This window comes from Saccopteryx leptura, chromosome 4, assembly GCF_036850995.1.
Source record: "Saccopteryx leptura isolate mSacLep1 chromosome 4, mSacLep1_pri_phased_curated, whole genome shotgun sequence".
NCBI lineage: Eukaryota > Metazoa > Chordata > Mammalia > Chiroptera > Emballonuridae > Saccopteryx > Saccopteryx leptura.
In genome coordinates, this window is record NC_089506.1 from 177,502,927 (window position 1) to 177,525,461 (window position 22,535).

The following is a 22,535-nucleotide window of genomic DNA, read 5'->3' on the forward strand; positions in this document are numbered from 1 at the left end:
TCACAGCACATCTTGGCCAAGTCACTCCTGGCAATCACGAAGCAGAAGGCATAGAAAACACAGGTGGAACTGCATGTTGAAAGCACTCACATCAACACATTCTGAACTTCCAGAGTCAACACTTGTTGAACATCTATCTCTCAGGGGCCAGGCAGAGAGGCCACAGAGGAAATAAGACACAATCCCTCATAAGGAGGCTGAAGTTGCCCCGGAAGATTCACAATCACCACATAACAGGATCCGTGTGGTGAAGCTAGGCACAGAAGGCTGTGGGTGCAGTGAGGAGAAAGTGGACATGTGCCTGAATAATCAGAGTGTGTTTCATGAAGGAGTTTCTATCTGATCTGGGACTTGAAGGATGAGTATGAACTGACCAAGTGAAAAAGGAGGGGAGCCTGACCTGTGGTAGCGCAGTGGATAAAGCATCGACCTGGAAATGCTGAGGTCGCTGGTTTGAAACCCTGGGCTTGCCTGGTCAAGGCACATATGGGAGTTGATGCTTCCAGCTCCTCCCCCCTGTCTCTCTCCTCTCTCTCTCTCTCTGTCCCTCTTTGTCTCCTCTCTAAAATGAATAAATAAAATTAAAAAAAAATTAAAAAAAAAAAAAAAAGAAAAAGGAGGGGGAAGAGCATCAAGAAAATGAAAAGAGGGGATGACATATTCATTGACCGTGATAAGAAGTTCAGCGTGACACTTTGTTATTGGTAAAAGTAACTCCGGAGGGCAATGAAGACCGTAAGACTGGAGGTAGGTAGCTAACTAAACACATTCACTTCATATATATATATTTTCTGCATGCTAGCTTCTCTCTAGAGGAGAATAAAGACAAGAAAATAGTCATTAACAAGCTAATAACATAGTAAGTGCCATGCCCAGGAAAAAGCTGCTAGGAGCAGATTCTCCCAGACTTGAGTAACTTGGATTGCAGAAATACAATGAAAAAATACTTGGTGGAAGAAGGTAAGAGAAGTGATAGATTTAAAGGCTATTTAGGAGATAGATCATCTAGGAGATAGACCATCTAGTAGATTCTATATTGCTCGCTGTGCCCATGCTCCTTACAGTTTGCCACTGCAAATATCTCTGAGTCTTCACCTGTTGGCATCAGTGTTTGGCTTGCACAGAGCCAGGCTAAGAAGCACCAGGGACTCAGTAGTGAGGACCACCCATGTCAGATAGAAGTCAATGAATAAGCACCCCAGGTCTGCTTGTCCCTCAGGTGGGACACCTGTGAAGAATGCCTTACAAAGAGGACCCAGAGGGACTGAGTCCCACTTGACAACAGTGGTAACTTGTTCACTCCCAGACCTTGTCCTGTCTCCCCTCGCTTTGCTGTCTCACTTCCCCATGGTCCCGCCAGTGCTCCCTGGAACTGCCTCTCAAATAAACGACTTGTACTCAAATCCCTGTCCCAGAGTATTTGGGGGAACCTAACCTGAAACAACAGAAAAAAACTTTGTGAAAGTTTAGCTGATGAAAATGAAGGCTCAGATAGGAGGCCATGAGATTTCTAGCTTGGGAGATGCTGACCCCATCAGCTGAGATCAAGACTCTTCAGGATAGGAAGACAGAGTCAGGGAGAACAGAAAGATCCTGGAAAGACTGAGTTTCAGGTGCCAAGGGACTTGCTATCTCAAAATCCCGAGTACATGGTTAAGACTCTTGACTTAGGAAAAATTAAAAAGAAACTGAGCCAAAAAAGGACTATACAAGAGAAGAAACCACCAGAAATTAACATCATATCACCTTAAAGGGCAAGTACAGGATCTTCCTTTGACCCAAGAGCATATAAAGCCCTAGCTATTTCTTCCAGCCAGTTTCTGTATTTTAGCTTCACATAGTTGGAGGGACTCACTCCTTTGAAACCATACATAACTCCCCACCAGCAGCCAGCGATGGCAGCCGTAGAGTCACTGTCTCCACCATGGAAAAAGGCTCGGTGGGCAAGCTCCTTCCAGGAGTCTCCTGCAGCCAGGATGGCATCGAAGGCGATCATGGGGGCATCGTGTCCACTGCTGCCACCCCAGCCAGAATAGCTCACGGAGGTGTAGAACTGATCCCTCTCCTTCACATCATAGGGCTTGGGGAAGGTAGGGGCTGACTTGCCATTCCAAATCCCTCGAAGTTTTAGGTACGTTTCCCAATGGTCTTGGAAGTAGGACCAGTGCTGAAGATTCTTCTCCACAAAGTAGCCCGACTCGACAATGTACTTTTTAGCTTCCGGTAGTACCTCCATCAGTCCCTTTCCCCATTGCCAGGGAGGCTTGCCATTCACAGCATAGGCTGTAAAAAGAGCGGACACAAGGGCTCCCAGGTAACCGGTGGGGTGGTGGTGGGTCATTCGGCCACTCTCAGTGCTCACCTGGATCAGCATGTCCAGCTGGCTGAGGTGAGGGAACCTGAGGCCGATGCACATGGCTCGCATGGCAGCCCCGCACCCTCCCCCATGGTCATTGAAGGGAATCCTCCAGCCATCGGCTTTGTCTGGCTCCAGCTGCATGGCATAATGCACCGAGGTATCACCTGGCGCCGGGCCATGCATGTCTCCCATGCAGTCTTGGTAATGCTTAGCAAGGAGGGAATACAGTTGACCCAAGTCTGAGACTGTTCCAGCTTCCGCAAGAGCTTCTGCCGTGGCCAAGTGCATCACCGTGTCGTCGCTGACCCTCCACCTCTCGACATCTATGGCGTCCAAGCCACCAAGCGGGGTCAGCTGCTGGTGAATGTTCTCCCCATTCCGGAGTAACTCCCACTTGCCGTTGAAGTACCCCAGGGCATCTCCAGCTGCACTCAGCACCATGGCAGCCACATACTTCTCGATCAGTCCCTCACACATGGTGAGGCTGTCTTTGGGGGAAATTACTGGTGGCCGCAAAGCGTGGAGCGCGCGGGGCAAGGGCAGGGCCGAGTGCGAGGAGCTCAGGGTTCCGGGAAGAGGCCTGGTCGCTGCCGGGACCCAGCCGAGCTTTGCGCGACAGTTGTGGAGCTGCGTCGCCAGGCCCTGGGACCACGCCCCTCGTTTCACCAGACCCTGCGCGAGTGCAGAGGGAAAGCCCTCGGCCGGCCGGGAGAAACCGCGCTCTCACTGGTCTGCATTATTATACAGTGCAGAGCTGTATGTAAATAAGAAAGTCTCCAATACAAAGTCACACATCTGAGGCATAAACAGGAATTCTCTTAAGGCCAGGAATCCATTTAAGGCATAAACAGGAAAGCTCCTATCATGCATAAATGAAATCACGCAACATTATTACAAACAAAGGGTGAGAGGAAGGGCACGTAAATTGCCTCTAACAACTTAAACAAGTGGGGATGGGATGAATAGAAACACTCAGCTTCCTGGCTAACATGGAGGTGTGGGGAAGAGCTTAGCCTTTAGCAACTTAATTAAGTGAGGTGGGGGGATGGGCAGCAAGGACCTTGTCAGTTTACGGCCAGTCCCTCACACCTCTGTCCCCCCCAAATCTAAACTGCAAGGACCCTGTCAGTTTACAAGCTCCCACATAGAAGTATCCCACACATAGGTTTCAGGTAGACATTTCTATAGCATCTGAATTCTTGATTGTGTTGTATGCCCATCACCCAAAGTCAAATCATTTTCTGTCACTGTATATTTGTCCCTCTTTACTCCCCTCCCCCACAACCTCCTCCCTGTGGTAACCACTTCACTTTTCTCTGTGTCCATGAGTCTCATTTTTATATTCCACCTATGTGTGAAATCATATTGTTCTTAGCTTTTTTTGATTTACTTATTTCATTAATATAATGTTCTCAAGGTCCACTGATATGTCATAAATGGCAATATGTCATCATTTCTTATGGCTGCGTAGTATTTCATTGTATACATGTACCGCATCTTCTTTAGCCAATCCTCTCTTGAGTGACACTTTGGTGTTTCCATGTCTTGGCCACTGTGAATAATACTGTGATGAAATGGGGGTGCACGTGTCTTTGGGTACTAATGTTTTCAAAATTTTTGGGTAGATAATCCAGGAAAAAGATTGCTGGGTCATATGATAATTCTGTTCTTAGTTTTTTGAGGAACCACTCTATTGTCTTCCATTATGGCTGTACCAGTTTATATTCCCACCAGTAATGAGTGAGGGTTCCTTTTTTTCCACAGCCTCTCTACCACTTATTACTTTATTACCTGTCTTGTTGATAACAGACAATCTAACAGGTGTGAAGTGGTATCTTGTAGTTTTGATTTGCAATTCTCTAATTGCTAGCATAGATGAGTGTTTTTTCATATATCTGTTGGCCATTTGTATTGTTTCTTGGGAGAAGTGTCTATTTAGGTCCTCTCCCCATTTTTTCTTTTTTTAGATTTTATTTATTCATTTTTTAGAGCAAGAGGAGAGAGAGAGAAGGAGTGAGGAGCAAGAAGCATATGTGCCTTGAGCAGGCAAGCCAAGGGTTTCAAACCAGCAACCTCAGTGTTCCAGGTCCATGCTTTATCCACTGCACCACAGAAGGTACAAGTCAGGCCTCTCCCGATTTTTAAATTGAATTGTTTACTTGTTTGTTGCTGAGCTTTGTGAATTCTTTATATATTTTGGATATTAACCCCTTATCGGAGCTATTGTTTGTAAATATCTATTTGGTTGGGTGCCCTTTGGTTTTTTTTGTTTGTTTTGTTTTTTTTTTGCTGTGCAGAAACTTTTTAGTTTTATATAGTCCCATTCATTTATTTTTACCTTTATTTCCCTTGTCTTTGGGGTCAAATTCATAAAATATTCCCTACAGCCAAGGTCCATAAGTTTAATACTTATGTTTTCTTCTTTGTAATTTATTGTTTCAGATTTTAATTTATTTATTTGAGAGAGAGAGAGAGAGAGAGAGAGAGAGAGAGACAGGAAGGGAGAGAGTGAGAAACATCAATTTGTAGTTGGGCACTTTAGTTGTTCATTGACTGTTTCTCATACGTGCCTTGACTGTGGGACTCCAGCTGAGCCAGTGACCCCTTGCTCAAGCCAGTAATCTTGGGCTCAAGCCAGTGAACTTGGGCTTCAAGCTAGGGGCCTTTGGGCTCAAGTCAGTGACCATGAGATGTCTATGATCCCACGTTCAAACCCATGACCCTGTGTTCAAGCTGGTAAGCCTGCACTCAAGTCAGATGAGTCTGCCCTCAAGACGCCAGCCTCAGGGTTTTGAACCTAAGAATTCAGCGTGCCAGGTCATCGACATTCTATCCACTGTGCCACCGCCGGTCAGGTGAAAGCTTATTTTTCTTTAATCCAGCCTTTTATTTTGATTTTTTTCCCCTTTGATTCAAACTAGCATTACCTAGTGCTCTGACTCACCCATCTCCCTCTTCCTTGTTTAATCTTTAAGTCCTCTTGACAATGATGTTCTTCTGGTCAGCATCCAGCAGTCCTAGAAACTAGGTCCTGGGTCTGTAGACAGTGTCCAATCAAACTAATCATAGTATCTTGATCTCAGTTGTGTTTCAGTTCCAGACCCAGGAAAACAGAATGATCCCACAGAACAAATCCTTGCAAAATTGGACAGAAGAACTCTGTAAGGTATTTTTCCCCACCGAGAAGGAAGGAAGAGGTCAGAGCCACAAAGTGTGGAATAGCAAACGGCTTTATTGAGTACAGAGCACATTCTGCCCGGCAAGGTTCCCTGGCCCTGAGGTAAGATGGAGGCTAGGGAAGTTGCCCGGATTAAACCACGTGGGAGATATTTAAAGGGGTCCCTTTAGGGAAGTGGAGCTAACATGACGTGGTGAAATCCCACTGGCTGGTAGACGGTTGCTTTTTTTCCAAGGGTTCCTGCGAAGTTTCTTTTGGTGCGCTTGGTTGTGGGCGGTCCCAGCCAAATTTCGGGGGCCTGGGTTCCCACATGACCATCCCTCATTATCCACCGACCTTACAAACTCCATTGCTAAGATCAGGACCAAATGCAGTGATCAGTTATCCTCTCTCCTAATACCAACCAATCAGTAGAGACCACCATCTTGACTCTATTAGTCACTATGATTAATGATTCCCCCCCTACATAATCCATTCCCTGGAAGCCATTGGAGAGCCAGGCCTTTGAGCATGAGCTACCTCTGAATCCAGGCATCACACCATTTACTTGATTAATTGTTAGTTTCTTGGTTACAAACTCCTGTTTATGTCTTATGGGGCTTTATTATTTCTTTTTTAAAATTACTTACTGATTTTAGAGAAGAAGAAGGAAAGAGACACAGAAACACAGATCTGTTCCTGTATGTGCCCTGACCTGGGATCGAAATCGCAACCTTTGCATATTGGGTTGTGATAGCCTATCCATGGGCTATTGGCCATGGTTCTTTTTATTTTTTTTTTTTGGCCATGGTTCTTACTGGGCTTTGATGTGTGCAGGTAAATGGACCCTTTTAGTTTAGTAACACTCCCACTATTTCTTCTATTGATGAATGGCCCACTATAACCTAGAGTCTCAAGTCAGAAATATGGGGGTTCAATTGTTCCTCCCTCATATCCACATCCAATTAATCACAAAGACCTGACTCCATTTTAAAAAATATCTTCAAATTTTTCCCCTTCAACATATCCTCTGATATACTTCTGACCGCCATAATTTTTCCAAGTAGGTTTCTATTGACTCTCCTTGTCAATCCTCCATGATAGCGCAAAGTGATCTTTTCACAATATAAATGTGTTCCCTGGAGTAATAGTGCTTAAAATCATTCTCAGCACAAAATTAAACATCTCCCCTTCCCCCCAATCTAGCTACTATTTCCATTGCCTCTAAAGTCCTTCTTATTTGCAGAGTTCACTTCTTAAGGTACTTTGTGCTTTAACTCCTTTGGAAAGTTTTCCCTTTTCTCCCCAGCAGGGATTGTGTCTGTTTATTTTGGCACCATTAGCTGACTTGTACATACCTGTTGCAAGTCTTATCATGCTGCACTGTTATTAAAGGTTTACCATTTGACTTTGACTAACTCTGGAGGAGCTTACCATTCATCTGTAAACTTGTGCTTAAAAAATGTGGAATGGCCTGACCAGGCACTGGCGCAGTGGGTAGAGCATGCCATGGGATGCTGATGACTCAGGTTCGAAATCCCAAGGTCTGCTGGCTTGAAGCCCAAGGTCTCTGGCTTGAGCAAGGGTTACAGCAGTGGTCCCCAAACTACGGCCCGCGGGCCACATGCGGCCACCGGAGGCCATTTATCCGGCCCCCGCCGCACTTCCAGAAGGGGCACCTCTTTCATTGGTGGTCAGTGAGAGCACATTGACCATCTCATTATCCAAAAGCAGGCCCATAGTTCCCATTGAAATACTGGTCAGTTTGTTGATTTAAATTTACTTGTTCTTTATTTTAAATACTGTATTTGTTCCCGTTTTTTTTTTTACTTTAAAATATGTGCAGTGTGCATAGGGATTTGTTCATAGTTTTTTTTATAGTCCGGCCTTCCAATGGTCTGAGGGACAGTGAACTGGCCCCCTGTGTAAAAAGTTTGGGGACCCCTGGGTTACAGGCTCCTCTGGAGAGTGTTTCCTCCCACTCCTTTCAAGGCACATAGGAGAAAGCAATCAATGAATAACTAAAGGTGCCGCAACTATGGGTTGATGCTTTTCATCTCTCCCCCTTGCTGTCTGTCCGTCTCTTTCATTGTCTCGTTCACTAAACAAACAAACAAATATGGAATGAATTGCATCATAGGACTATCAACAACATACATAACCAATCTCTTTTAGGAGCACATGTTAAAATTTATTTTGTCCTGCGATTCTATTTTGGGAGGCTAGCACGGGGTTCCATGACTCTGCATTTTTGACAGTTTATGGATGATTTTCATGCAGAAAGTTCAGGGATTACATTCTGTGAAATCTTTACCCTTTGATAAGAGTGCCATTTCTTCTTAGGGGCGATTTTGAAAGCTAATTAAGGATAAGGGCTGTTTCCTATTACTCTAGGCTAGCGCCTAAATTCAGAAAATGCTTGTTGAGTGAATAACAAAACAACAGTAAATGAACAAACTCAAGGTGCTAAGTCAGCCATTTTTTATTTTATTTTATTTTTTATTTAGACGATTGGCATGGAGACTCATGGACATAGATAAATCAGCCATTTTACCCTAAAGGTCCCAGCAGCTCCCGATACTATCTACTGAAGCAAAAAGGGCCTTTCAAACCAAGCCTCTTGTGCAGTCTATCTCCTGCGCTGCAAGCACACTGGACTACATTTCCCAGAGGGCCAAGGATCTCTGCGCAGGCGCATTTGAAAAATGAGGCGTCCGTCCCTTTCCAGAAACTGTCAGGTCACTCCCATCCCGCCTCTTCCTCTGTCTGTCTGCTCCCTGTCCTGCAGTCTGAGCCCCAGAGTTCTGCTCGAGTGTGTCGTTGCCGGCCGGACTCATGAACTCGCCGCTGAGATTCGACGGGCGGGTGGTACTAGTCACCGGCGCAGGAGGAGGTGAGCACCGCAGGGCTGGAGGGCAAGGCCCTCCTTGATCTCACGCCGCGAGTCCCCCTTTTCGGGCTTGGGATTGCGCGCAGCCGCAGCTGCGCTTCCAGCGTGGGGGGTTGCGGGCAGCGTGGGGGCTCCGAGAGGAAGCGACTTGAGCTCAGGACTGGTCCCGGTGGGGCTCGGTGAGAGGGCGTAGGACGGCTATTGTCGGCGGACGGAATCTCGTGCAGGGCCAGGTGAGCGGGCCAGCCCTGCGTGGAGACCCAGAAACACCTAGTTACAAGGTCAGGTGCAGCTGCTTACCCGGCGCTCCCTGTGGCTGCCTCCCACCGGCCCACGTCTTGCGCGAGAGGGGCGGGCCGGCCAGTGTCGCGGGACAGGTGAAAGTCCGAACTGACGCTCCTCGCTGCGCACCCCTTGCGACCCTTCTTGCCCACAGACTTTCTTGGATCTCTCTCACAAGCCTTGTAAAGGTTACGGCAAAGCGCCTGGGAGCTGCGATCACCCCCGGAGCGGTAGAGCTATATCAGTTCCTCGCTTTGGAAAAGTCAAGCATTTAGTGTCTTTTCTTCTGCCGGGTGGTTTAGTTTTAGTTCTTGAGAGGGCCTTCTTTAAAGAGGGCATCCAAGAGTTCTCGCTGAGTTTGTGTGCTTATCAAGCCAGGCACTAGTAGTCCCCACTTACCCTTGGTCCAAAGTTATTAAATAGAAAATTCCAGAAATAAACAATTCATAAGTTAAAAGTTTTGCTGATTGATTTTAGAGAGGAAGGGAGAGAGAGAGAGGGGGCGGGGGGGGGAACATAGAATCGTTGTTCCATTTGTGCATTTATTGGTTGATTTCTTTTATGTACTCAAACTGGTTATGGAACCAATCCCCTGCAACCCTGACCTATCAGAACACGCTCTAACGGAGTTACCAGGCCAGGGCCATTGGTTGCTTCTTCTATGTGCCCTGAACCTGGATAGAACACACAACCTTGGTGTACGGGGAGGATGCTAACCAACTGAACTACCCAGGGATGCAATTCTTAAGTTTTAAATTGTGCATTGTTCTGGGTAATCCGATGAAATCTGGAGCAGTTCTGCTCTGCCCACCTCTATATGTTAGTCATCCCTTTGTGTAGCGTTATGATAAAGGTAAATCCTGACATATCTTTTTTTTTTTTTTTTTGCATTTTTCTGAAGCTGGATACAGGGAGAGACAGTCAGACAGACTCCCGTATGCGCCGGACCGGGATCCACCCGGCACGCCCACCATGGGGCGACGCTCTGCCCACCAGGGGGCGATACTCTGCCCATCCTGGGCGTGGCCATGTTGCGACCACAGCCACTCTAGCGCCTGAGGCAGAGGCCACAGAGCCATCCCCAGCGCCCGGGCCATCTTTGCTCCAGTGGAGCCTTGGCTGCGGGAGGGGAAGAGAGAGACAGAGAGGAAGGGGGGGGGGGTGGAGAAGCAAATGGGCGCTTCTCCTGTGTGCCCTGGCCGGGAGTTGAACCCGGGTCCTCCACACGCTAGGCCGACACTCTACCGCTGAGCCAACCGGCCAGGGCGTGACATATCTTTTGAAAGAATTATATAGTTTGGTTTTACATTGAGACAATTCTCTGATTAACTTAGGTCAATCTCTTTTAGAGACCTACCCCATTTCTTTCATCTGATGATTTTTTACTGTGCTACCTTAATTATTTGCATTCTGTTCGTAAATATTTGATGTACCTAAAAACCCTGTGTTTAGAACAAGTGCTTCTTCTGCCTTGATCTGATATGTTTTATATTTAATATATGAAGGCTTAAGTTAATATTGACTGAGTTCTCTCTAATTCAGAGTGGATTAAATTTTAAAATAAATTCTTTGGTGATCGTTTTAGTTTATATTTTAGATTCTTTTTAGAAGAACCTGATACTTTAGCCATCAATTTGTTATTTGTATGTTTATTTATCAATTAATTTCAATTTAAACTACCAATTAAATTCGTTGACTCATTTAAATTTAGAAATATGTACATGTTAAAATAATTTAAACAATACAAAAAGTAAGCCTTCTACCCTTGGTTGTTAGTCACATAGTTCTGGTCCCCAGAGGTAATTATTAACTGCCAGCCTCTTACATAGTTTTCTGTGCCTGTAAAGCTTATATAGCTATATATTCATTTTTGGATGTATCGATTTACACCTTGGATCTTTGAGTTGGAATTAAATACTCAATTACTACTTAATTAAGAATTAAATATGTGTTTGGTGATTATGTCAGAGTCCACTGCAGGATACAGAAATCACTAGATATTTGAAGCAGAAAAGAATTTAACTTGGCCATTTGTATTTTAGGCAGTTCTTCTTGAAACGACCTGTGGAACAATACAGAACTGGCCCATTAGGAGCCACAACCTGTGAGGCTGCCATTTGAACTGCCACAGCCCAAATAGTTATTGAAAACCAGGGACATAGAAAATGGAAGCTGCCATCCACAGATAGGGAGCTAGATCAAGAAATTGCTGCTACATCCCGTTTCTTTTTTCCTTTTTTTTGTTTTTTTTTTTTTACAGAGACAGAGAGAGTCAGATAGGGACAGACAGACAGGAACGGAGAGAGATGAAGAGCATCAATCATTAGTTTTTCGTTGCAACACCTTAGTTGTTCATTGATTGCTTTCTCATATGTGCCTTGACTGTGGGGCTACAGCAGACCGAGTAACCCCTTGCTTGAGCCAGCGACCTTGGGTCCAAGCTGGTGAGCTTTGCTCAAACCAGCTTAGCCCATGTTCAAGCTGGTGACCTCAGGGTCTCGAACCTGGGTCCTCTGCATCCCAGTCTGACACTCTATCCACTGCGCCACCGCCTGGTCAGGCTCCCCTGTTTCTTTAACACATAAGAAGCTTTAAGAATCAGCTTCTGAACCAACACAATAGCTGGAAGTTACAATAAGGTGGCTTCCCCCTTATTTCCACTTTCCAGATTTCATGCATTAATTGTGGAACCCAATTCACATCTAGCATCCTATCAGCTAGGTAGAATGGTAGGAAATGATAAGTAGACTAGGTGGATAGTAGGTAGAATGGTAAGAAATGATAAGACTAGGTGGATAGTAGGTAGAATGGTAGGAAATGATAAGTAGACTAGGTGGATAATACGGTTTTAAGCTTTCTCATTTCTGCAAGTAGAAGTGGGTGAAGTACATGTTGAGAGCACTAAATGAAGACATTATACTGTAGTTGATTACTTTAAAATAGAGATTGAATTAAGTGGACCAAAAATAATTATGCTAAATAACATTTGCTCAACTTTTTAATTGTTTTGTTTTTCATTAGGACTGGGCCGAGCCTATGCCCTGGCTTTTGCAGAGAGAGGTGCATTAGTTGTTGGTAAGTTGGATATTTTTTTCTTTTTAATCAAGTAGCTGGTAGCTAAAGAAATACATTCTTCACATACCAGCCACTTTTTTCTTTACATCAAATAATTTGTCAAGGTCAAATTTCAGTGCTGATTTTTTCTTCTGCCAGCAAAAATTTTTCCCCCTTGAGGCTGACTTTGTAACTTACTTTTTACTGTTATTTTAATTTTATTATTATTTAACATTAAAAAAATCTATTGATATTGAGAGAGAGAGAGAACATTGGTTTGTTTTAATTATTATTATTTTTATTTTTTACAGAGATAGAGAGTCAGAGAGAGGGATAGACAGGGACAGACAGACAGGAACGGAGAGATGAGAAGCATCAATCATTAGTTTTTTGTTTCGCATTGCAACACCTTAATTGTTCATTGACTGCCTTCTCATACGTGCCTTGACCGCGGGCCTTCAACAGACCGAGTAATCCCTTGCTCGAGCCAGCGACCTTGGGCTCAAACTGGTGAGCTTTTGCTCAAACCAGATGAGCCCTCGCTCAAGCTGGTGACCTCAGCGTCTTGAACCTGGGTCTTCCGCATCCCAGTCCAACACTCTATCCATTGCGCCACCGCCCGGTCAGGCTGTTCTAATTATTTATGCATTCCGTGGTTGATTCTTGTATATACCTTGACAGGGATCGAACCAGCACCTTTGGTGTATTGGGACAATGCTCTAACCAACTGAACTACCCAACCAGGGCTGTAACTTACTTTTTAAAGTCAGCTAGGTCATAGAATTTGCCACTTAACAAAATTGATAAAGATGGGACCTCATTCATTGTATAAAAGGAAATTATTTCATTTGGTGTAGTATGGGCTATAATTTTTTGAGATAGAAGGCTGATGTAAGATAAATCTCTAAGTGTAGGTATATTGCTAAGAGTATGAAATATTCAATAAATACATTTTGCCAGTTTAGAGTCAGGGAACCCAAAGTATGTTTTGTTTTTTGTTTTTTAATTTCTTTAATCAAAATTTTTCAAATGGAAATTTTTTACAGCAATTTTTAAAATTTTTAGTTGAAGAGTCTTTGCTTGAATTTTATTATGAGTGTTGAGTTAAAGGTGCTGTGTGGAAGAATCCCAAAGGGAGCAGGTTTCAGTAATCTAAATGGTTTGACCTGGCTCGATGTACTTGGTAGTTGGTGTGGGTACAGGAGCAGGTTTGTCTCCAGCCACGTCTGTGGGGTAATAGCTGAGAGAGAGAGCTCAGTGCAGGTTAGGTGCAGGTCGATGTTATGGCCCAATATTTATTAATATATTTTCTAGGTTGAAATGATTTGCCCACAATGACTTCCGAAACCCAGTTTTTCTACATCTTACCAGAGGAATACATGGAGACAAATTTCCCCTTCTTTGTTGTGATATAACAAATGAGTAAGTGGGCAACCAAATTTTCTACACAAAGAAAACTAAGCAGAACATTAAACAGCCTCTTCTGCCTCTGTGTGGATATGTAACTTACTTTTATAGAAAGGACACAGAGACCTTGGATGTTTTTTGTTTAAGATCATAGCCCTTGTTTGTTAATACATCTGCTTCTGTGGCAAGGATACATTTTGACATTATTGTATTTGGGTACAGGGAGTGTGGTTTTGGTCATTGTTGCCAGACTTTCCTGAGACTATTTCATGTCATGGCCTGATGACACACGTTGTTACTGTGTTTTTCTCTTTTTTTATATTGCAGTTTATATTTTGATATTTTTATCTTATAACTTTTTTTGTGTGTTTTTCTTAAGTGAGAAGCAGGTAGGCAGAGAGACAGACTTCTGCCTGTGCCTGACTGGGATCTACCCGGCAAGAACACGAGGGGCAATGCTCTGCCCATTTGGGGCAATGCTCCATTTCAACCAGAGCCATTTTAGCATCTGAGGCGAGGCCATGGTGCCATCTTCAGCGCCCAGGCTAACTTGCACCAGTGAGGCCTTGGCTATAGGAGGGGAAGAGAGAGAGATAGAGAGACGGGGAGAGGTGGAAAAGCAGATGGTCTCTTCTCCTGTGTGCCCTGACTGGGAATTGAACCCGAGACATACACACGCAGGGCTGATGCTTTTAACACTGAGCAAACTGGCCAGAGCCATAACATTTTTCTAATTTACATCTTTTCCACTCAATTCTGTAGGTGCAAGGACCTTGTTTTATCTTCTGTATCAGAGGCTCTAGAATGTTGCTTTGTACAAAGAAGGTAGTTTGTTCATTGGTTCTTTTATTGTTTGACTCTGGCTCTTTTGGAGCTGTGTGTCTTTGAGATTTGTTGAATAAATTTTTTTTTTTTTTTTTTTTGTGAATAAGATATAATTTTAGCTTATAAGCTTGTTTTATGAAAAATTTACAACACTGTATTTCTGTGGGGATTAGTTTTCCTATATTTGTGATCTTTGTTAGATTCTGATTTGGCATTTTTGAGTTCCAAGGAAAAGGTGAACAGTATTCTATTTCGTAACTGGTTTAGAGTTGGCATTGCAGCAAGTAGTGGCTAAAGTCTTAACAAAATTTGCCAAACTTAGCTGAGGGAGCCAGATTTAGTTTAGTTTCAGGGAGAAGAACTTGTGTGAAACTTTTGGTTGATTATTCCTATTGCTTTGTAGTCTGTGACCTCCGTGTGAGCTTTCTAGGCCACGAATGCTTGTGTTCGTCCCAAACAACCGCTGCCCTCTACTTGAGCTTTCTAAAACATAGATACTCCGCCTCTAGGTTGCTTCACATTTGCTAACCTTTCTCCTGTTGATATCTGTTCTTCTGAGCATTTTTTTAAACCTGAGTAACCAAAATACAGTAAAGAGGAATAAGCAAACCTAGGACATTATGACATCAAAGTGTCATGTTTGTGGAAAGAGTTTAATCGGGTAAATCTGTGACTAGCTCAGAGGCCAATAAGAAGTAAGACCTTAAGAAATAGAGTAGCTTGTTTCTCTTAGAAGTCAATTTTTGCTAGCTTATGCTGGGTTAACAAACAAATTTAAATAGCTTACATTAATAAAGGATTATTTCATGCTTATGTGTCCTTTCAGCTTCTGGTGAGCATGTCTCTCCTCTGTGTGTCTTCCTGATTTCCGGACCCCAGCTGAAGGAGCAGCTCTTTCTGGGACATTGCTCTTCTTGGGACAGAGGGAAAACACAGTAGATCCACTTGGTGGCTCTGTTCAGAAATGGCATGCCACTTGTACTCACATTTCATTGGCCAAAGAAAATCACCTGGCCAAGCCCGGAGTTAAGGGCATCACTTAATATATTCTCTAACTTCATGTTAACGTGATCGGTATATTTTATGTTCTGTGAAATAAAACATTATGGGAGATTTAAATCTGGATGTAAGAATTACCAAGCCTTGGCCTGATATTGTAACGAGGGACATTTGGTTTTGTATAAATTATGTCTTTCACAAAATGTTTGCCCATATTTGAAGAAAGTATTGAGAATGGAATAGTTTTGAGGTTTCCTCAGTAAGTGAGCCATATGCAGGTTACTGATACTGAGTTTTATCTTGACATGAATGCTATGATTGAAGTGTTCTAGTAAGAACTACCTTTTTTTTTTTTTTTGACAATAAGAAGGCAGAAAATTTTCTGTTTTTGAACTGAAGAAGTAACACCTTTGAGTACTTGAAATTACAATTGTTTTAAGATAAGATTGACATGATTTCTTTTCTGTGCTGCAGTTACATAATGGCTGGTAGAGTTAAGTCTTAAGTGCTTGCATTCCGATCAGAACCTGTGTTTTTCACTGCTGTGTGGTCGGGATAGCTAGCTGAAAGGTGAATTGTAGTGGTGAAAGTGAACTGCCTTTGAAGTTGGTCAGGCTTCAAATCCTGGCTCTGCTTCCTAATTACAGGACCTCTTTGGGTATTCGTAGCCAATTTACCCATTCCCGGGATTATGGTGGCAATTAAATGACAGAAAAAAATTAAAGCCCCTTGTAAGGGAAAAGAAAGGAGCCAATACTAAGCACTGTTCTCATGTACTAGACATGTCAAAGTGAGCCTGAGGTCTTTGCTCTGAGGACATCCAGCCGCCTTATAGAAAACACGTTTCACTTATAGATGCTTAGTGAGAAGGGCCTGCCTTAGGCCCTGGTACATTTCTTCAAGTGTAAGCATAGTGCTTTGCTTAGTAATCAATTAAGGCATATGTGCCAGTTGAATGAATAACTTATATTTGACATAAGAAGAAAGATTTCAAGAAAGCATGTGTGGATTCTAGCTTATAATAAATGAGCCAAATGTACAATGCCCACATCTGCCCCAGATGGGCACATTGGGGTTTATTATACTATTAATTCTTTTTGTGCATGTGTAATTTTCCATAAAAAAAAGTGGAAGCAGAGAGACCTGTTAAGTTATTGCAGTAATCACCATAAGAAATGGTGGTGATTTAGACAGGTGGTAGTGATGGAGGTGGTGGCACTGAGGTTAAATTTTAGATATATTTTGAAGGTAGCTATGGTAAGATGTGCTGATTTGCTGATGTAATGGAAGGAGGGAGATAGAGTGGCCATTTACTGAGATAGGAAAGACTGAAGGTGGGCCAGCCTGCAGAGATGAGACATTCCTGTTAGACTTTCAGATGGAAAGATTGAGCAGCAGGAGTGGAATATAGGACTTTGTAGTTGGGGGAACAGGTTGAAGTGATATAAATCCAAATATTTTCAGTTTATAGATAGTATTTAAAGCCAGGAGACTGGATCAGATTACCCTTATAGTGAGTACAGATAAAACAGTAATTTTTAGTCTTTTTCATCTCATGGCACATATAAACGAATTACTAAAATTCCGCAGCACACCAAAAAATATATTTTTTTGCCAATCTGACCAAAAAAAATAAAAAGATATAGTTTGGATTCATTCACACAGGATGGTTATTGTTGCATTGGTTGTTATTTTTTTTATTTGACAATCTAAGAGAAAAGAGGTCAGGGCCCCTGACTAAATAGTCACATATTGTAAGTTTTTAAAAGTCTTGCTGCACATTGGTTGAAAATCCCTGAGGTAAACAGAAGTCTGAGGACTGAACTCTGCGTGACTCAGTCTCTCGTTTTCTTCCCCCTTTAAGGATGCCCTTGATAACTTCTTGTGTTGATACAAAGAAAATCAATGAAAAGGACCTGAGTTAAGACACTGCTGTCTAAACCACCACTTCATTTTGGAGTCCTTCAACTATTTATATTTTTTCTCGTGAACTTGGTGGACTGTCTGGAAAAGCTTTCTCGTGAGCTAGGATGATGATGATTGCATCTCTCTACCAAACGGCGAAGGTGGGCTGACGGCTCTGTGTTTTCCCTGTTTTCCTCGGCTGTCCGGAAGCTTACGGTCAGCCTGACGCGTCTCCAGCTATAGCAGCGACCAGTGTGCTTTCAGGAGGCTGTCCTTCCCCGACAGAACATTGTCAATTTTTCTGTTCTTTAAGTCCCTGCACATGTATTTTGTATTTAAGTCACTTTAAATACTTTTGGTAGCAGTTAGAACATAAGCAGAATAAAGGAAGAGATCCCTGTTGGGTCCACAGCTCTAAAATCAATGAAATTATTCGTAATGCTATTGTTTCTGATAGAAAAGTATCAAAATGGGAAAAGGAATCACACATTGAAAATGGAAATGTCTAGAAAGACATCCAGTGAATGGCTAATAGCAGTTACCCCTGGGAGAGATTGAGGTAGGCAGTTGTAGAAAGGGGCATTCCGAGTTTGCATTTCTTAAAAACATAAAAAAGGTAAATAACCTCTCTAAAAAATAAATACATTTATAATATAATATTGTCCTTATCCTTTTGTACACTTCTCGGATAACTTAGTACAAAGGATGTCTTACGCATCAATACTTATATCTGATTTTGTAGAATTGGAAGCATTTTACTTCAGACATAAAAATAGCTTATAGCTATGTCATTGGTACAAACATTTGGTGACAAATCCTTGAATAACTATGTGAACATGAGTATGTGTAAAGTTAGTTATAAAGTACTCTTCAAATGTAAAGCATTATAATATTACTCTGGATAATTTCGTGGGAAGTTGGAAACTTCTGTATGAGCAATTTCCCTCGTTGAGCTACAGCAGTGATAGTCAACCTGGTCCCTACTGCCCACTAGTGGGCGTTCTAGCTTTCATGGTGGGCGGTAGCGGAGCAACCAAAGTAGAAATAAAAAGATAGATTTAATTATAGTAAGTTGTTTTATAAAGATTTATTCTGCCAAACTTAGCGAAAATTCGACATAAAGTACTTGGTAAGTAATTATTATTATATCCTTTAACTTGCTGTAACTCTGCTTTATAAATTTTATAAAGTAAAGTTACTTCCCTACTTTATAAATCACCATTACTGTGGAACTGGTGGGTGGTTAGAAAATTTTACTACTAACAGAGATACAAAAGTGGGTGGTAGGTATAAAAAGGTTGATTACCCCTGAGTTACAGCATAAAGAAGGAACTGCCTATAGTAAATTGAAGCAGTGAAGCGAAGCCTTCAGGTAATGTTGACGCTCAGATAGTACCTCTGTTTTTCTCTCAACATGTCAGTAAAAGAATTTGTGATTTGCAATGCATATGACAAATAATTAAACTCTTTTTTTCAGGTAAGGACACTTCAAAATCTGTAAGAAGGACAAATTTCCCTAATAAAATGTGATTTTAACAGGAGAACAATAAGAAATATAAATGGAGGATTTACAAATCTGTCACATTTTGGGATATTGTAATGGTTTCAACTGAAAAGGCTTTGTCCTTAACTGTCATCATCTTACCATTTTTAGTACCTATTTAAAGCTATTTATAGTGCTGGCCGGGTAGCTCAGTTGGTTAGAGCATCTTCCTGATGAGCCAAGTTTGCAGGTTCCATTCCTGGTCAGGGCACATACAAGAATCAACCAATTATGGCATGAGTAATGGAACAATTTTTCTCTCTCTCTCCTCTCTCTAAAATTAATAAGTAAATTAAATAAATATTAAAGCTATTTGTTTGAGTGAGGTGGCCATTTTATCATTTCCTCTGTACTTTCCCCAAAGAAAACCGATCTTTTCTTTTCTTTTTTTAGTAGAAATAGTTATCTTTTCAGAATAAAAGAAACTCGCTTGCAGTATGAGAGAAGCAGATGGCATTGTAGTAGGTCAGGTACTAGTCTGGATATTGACATTTTATACAGCCTTGGAGCCTGGGACAACCTACTTCACCTTTCCAGAACTGTGTCCTCTTCTGTGAAAGTTGGAACATCTGTTATGCTAAACTCCTAGAAAGTCTTGTGGAGAACAAATGCAGCAGTGTAAATATGGGTCTTTGAAAATGCAGAGTAGACACGTACTGGTATATGGTGGTTATTTAAAAAATTATTTATTATTGTTAGAATTTTAAGCCATATATTTAAGTTTTTTTTTTTTTTTTTTTTTTTTTTTTTTTTTTTTTTTTTTTTACAGAGACAGAGAGTCAGAGAGAGGGATAGACAGGGACAGACAGACAGGAATGGAGAGTTGAGAAGCATCAATCATCAGTTTTTCGTTGCAAGGTCTTAGTTGTTCATTGATTGCTTTCTCATATGTGCCTTGACCGCGGGCCTTCAGCAGACCGAGTAACCCTTTGCTCAAGCCAGTGACCTTGGGTCCAAGCTGGTGAGCTTTGCTCAAACCAAATGAGCCCATGCTCAAGTTGGCGACCTCGGGGTCTCGAACCTGGGTCCTCGGCACTCCAGTCCGACGCTCTATCCACTGTGCCACCACCTGGTCAGGCTAAGCCATATATTTAAATGGTAACAGTGTTACATAGTATTACTATTTCTCTTGCAAACAATTACAAAAATGTTTATCCAAGTCCTTCAGCATGTAACCAGTTTTTCTAGTTAAGTTGTAATCCCTATAATTTAGCTCTGGTGATAATGGCATTACTGAATGGGGTCAGTGTTAATTTAATGCTCTCAATATAGCGTCTTACCTTGAATAAAATCTATTCTGATACAGTTTCACAGCACATTATTGATCTCAATAAGTTAGTTACTCAGGCTTCAATGCTTACCTGTGTGGTTGCACTTTGACCAATTTCCACTTGGGGGTGGTGTTTTATTGCACAATAGAACAATTCTTAAATACTGCTTTTGCAATTTGCTTTTGAACTTCCCCTTCTTAGTTAAAAAGGGTCTTAAAGACTGTTAGCTGCATGTCTTCAAATCTTGATGTTTTTTGCTCGTTGCTTCCTGTCATTTGCATGGAAATGAACAATTAAGAGGAATTTAGTCTTGAGTCTTACCACTTTTTTAAAAAAAATCTTTTGAGGGATACGATTAGCCTTTTTCTATTATTTTTTGTGTTTGCAGCATTTTTTACATACAGTAAGACTGATTAGACTATATTGATAGAAAAAAATATATACCAGCCCACATTCTGAAAAACTTATTTCCTTAAAAAATAGTTAAGTAGAAACACATTAATTTAGCCAATTTTAAATATGGACGGGCATTTGCTGTTTCTCTGTATTATCTTTTTATCTCCTTTCCCACCCGGCCCTACTTGCAGCTCTCTTTCCAATCTAAAAAAGAAAAGAAGCATTCTTCAGAAGAAAAAATACTTGGATTTTTTTCAGGTGTGGTCATCAATGACTATTAAAAGACTTTAAAACTTAGTATATGCCATCATGCCATTTATTATTTAGTACTTTGTTATATTCCTAAAAAAATCTATGTAATAACCTTATAAAATCATCATTTTGCAATGCAGATTTTTGTCCCAAGTATTTAAAAAATTTTTTCCCTAGTATTTCGTATTCTATGTATTTTTCATTCATTTTTGCTTGTTATTTCATAAACTCTACCTTAAATTATTGTGTAGATTAATTTTGTTATCTGTCCCTGTTTAGTTACTGTATGCTAAAACTTACTGTGCAAGATTATAAATCTTGTAAGTTGTATCATTCTTATAAAACTATGTGTTTCTCTATAGATTTCCTTGCAAATAGTATATGCTCAATTAATATTTATATCTATATAATTGGTTATAGGCAGATGTTATGTGGTAAGTGTGGTCAGTTAAACATATAAAGATGGAGTATAAATTAGTGACTGAACACATAATAGTTCTGTATGTAATTTTGACCTTTTATTTTTTTTATTATTTTTTTTTCATTTTTCTGAAGCTGGAAACAGGGAGAGACAGTCAGACAGACTCCCGCATGCGCCCGACCGGGATCCACCTGGCACGCCCACCATGGGGCGACGCTCTGCCCACCAGGGGGCGATGCTCTGCCCATCCTGGGCGTCGCCATGTTACGACCAGAGCCACTCTAGCGCCTGAGGCAGAGGCCACAGAGCCATCCCCAGGGCCCGGGCCATGTTTGCTCCAATGGAGCCTTGGCTGCGGGAGGGGAAGAGAGAGACAGAGAGGAAAGCGCGGCGGAGGGGTGGAAAAGCAAATGGGCGCTTCTCCTGTGTGCCCTGGCCGAGAATCGAACCCGGGTCCTCCGCACGCTAGGCCGACGCTCTACCGCTGAGCCAACCGGCCAGGGCCTGTAATTTTGACCTTTTAAAAATAGGTTTATTTCTTTTATTGTAGACTGGCATAGTCTGTTTTATGAAAATTTATAATTTGCTTCTCTAATAGTTCAGTATAATTCTTGTTGTTCTTTGCCATTCCTGTAAACAAAGGTTTTCTTGACATGGAGAAGGTATTTCACATTGTTTTTAATCTTTTTTTTTTTAAGAGAACAGTAGACAGACAGACTTCTGCATGTGCCCCAGCCAGGATCTTTTTTTTTTTTTTTTTTTTTTTAAAAAGATTAAGCCCTGGCCAGTGGTAGAGCATCAGCTCAGCATGTGGATGTCCCAGGTTCAATTCCAGTCAAGACACACAGGAGGAGTGACCATCTGCTTCTCCACCCCTTCCCTCCTTTTCTCCCCCCCCCCCCCCTCTGTCTCTCACTCTCTCTTCCCCTCCCACAGCCATGGATCTATCTATTCAAGCACATTAGCCTGGGGCACTGAGGATGGCTCCCTGGAGCCTCTGCCTCAGGCGCTATAAACATAGCTCAGTTGCCAAGCAACAACCTAAGATGGGCTGAGCACTGCTACTCTGTAGGGCAGTGGCATATCCCCTGCAGCAGTGGTCCCCAACCCCTGGGCCACGGACCGGTACAGGTCCGTGAGCTATTTGGTACTAGTCTGCAGAGAAAGAATAAATAACTTACATTATTTCTGCTTTATTTATATTTAAGTCTGAAGGATATTTTATTTTAAAAAAATGACCAGATTCCCTCTGTTACATCCGTCTAAGACTCACTCTTGACGCTTGTCTCGGTCACGTGATACATTTATCTGTCCCACCCTAAAGGCAGGTCCGTGAAAATATTTTCTGACATTAAACCGGTCTGTGGCCCAGAAAAGGTTGGGGACCACTGCCCTACAGGGTAGCAGTGCTCAGCCCATCTTAGGTTGTTGCTTGGCAACTGAGCTATGTTTATAGCGCCTGAGGCAGAGGCTCCAGGGAGCCATCCTCAGTGTCCCGGGCTAATGTGCTTGAATAGATAGATCCCTGGCTGTGGGAAGGGAAGAGAGAGTGAGAGAGAGGGGGAGAGAGAGAGAGAGAGAGAGAAGGAGGGAAGGGGTGGAGAAGCAGATGGTCACTCCTCCTGTGTGTCTTGACTGGAATTGAACCTGGGACATCCACATGCTGAGCTGATGCTTTACCACTGGCCAGGGCTTAATCTTTTTTTTTTTTTTAACTGTGGGAAGAACACTTAATATGAGGTCTACCCTCTTAACAAACAGTAGTTCACTCTTT

At 42.2% G+C, this 22,535-nt stretch overlaps 1 protein-coding gene and 1 pseudogene across 1 annotated transcript in view; one reads left to right on the forward strand and one right to left on the reverse strand.

The window, feature by feature from the left end:
* Positions 1-1,687: 1,687 nt before the first annotated feature.
* On the reverse strand, positions 1,688-2,976 carry LOC136402451 (ADP-ribosylhydrolase ARH1 pseudogene; annotated as a pseudogene).
* Positions 2,977-8,244: 5,268 nt separating this feature from the next.
* Positions 8,245-22,535, forward strand: part of HSD17B4 (hydroxysteroid 17-beta dehydrogenase 4) — an 87,951-nt gene continuing 73,660 nt past the window's right edge. The window contains exons 1-2 of the mRNA XM_066382082.1: positions 8,245-8,409; positions 11,710-11,763. Coding sequence (XP_066238179.1) covers positions 8,352-8,409; positions 11,710-11,763 — 112 coding nt within the window. The 5' untranslated portion in view covers positions 8,245-8,351. The remainder of the gene's footprint in view (positions 8,410-11,709; positions 11,764-22,535) is intronic.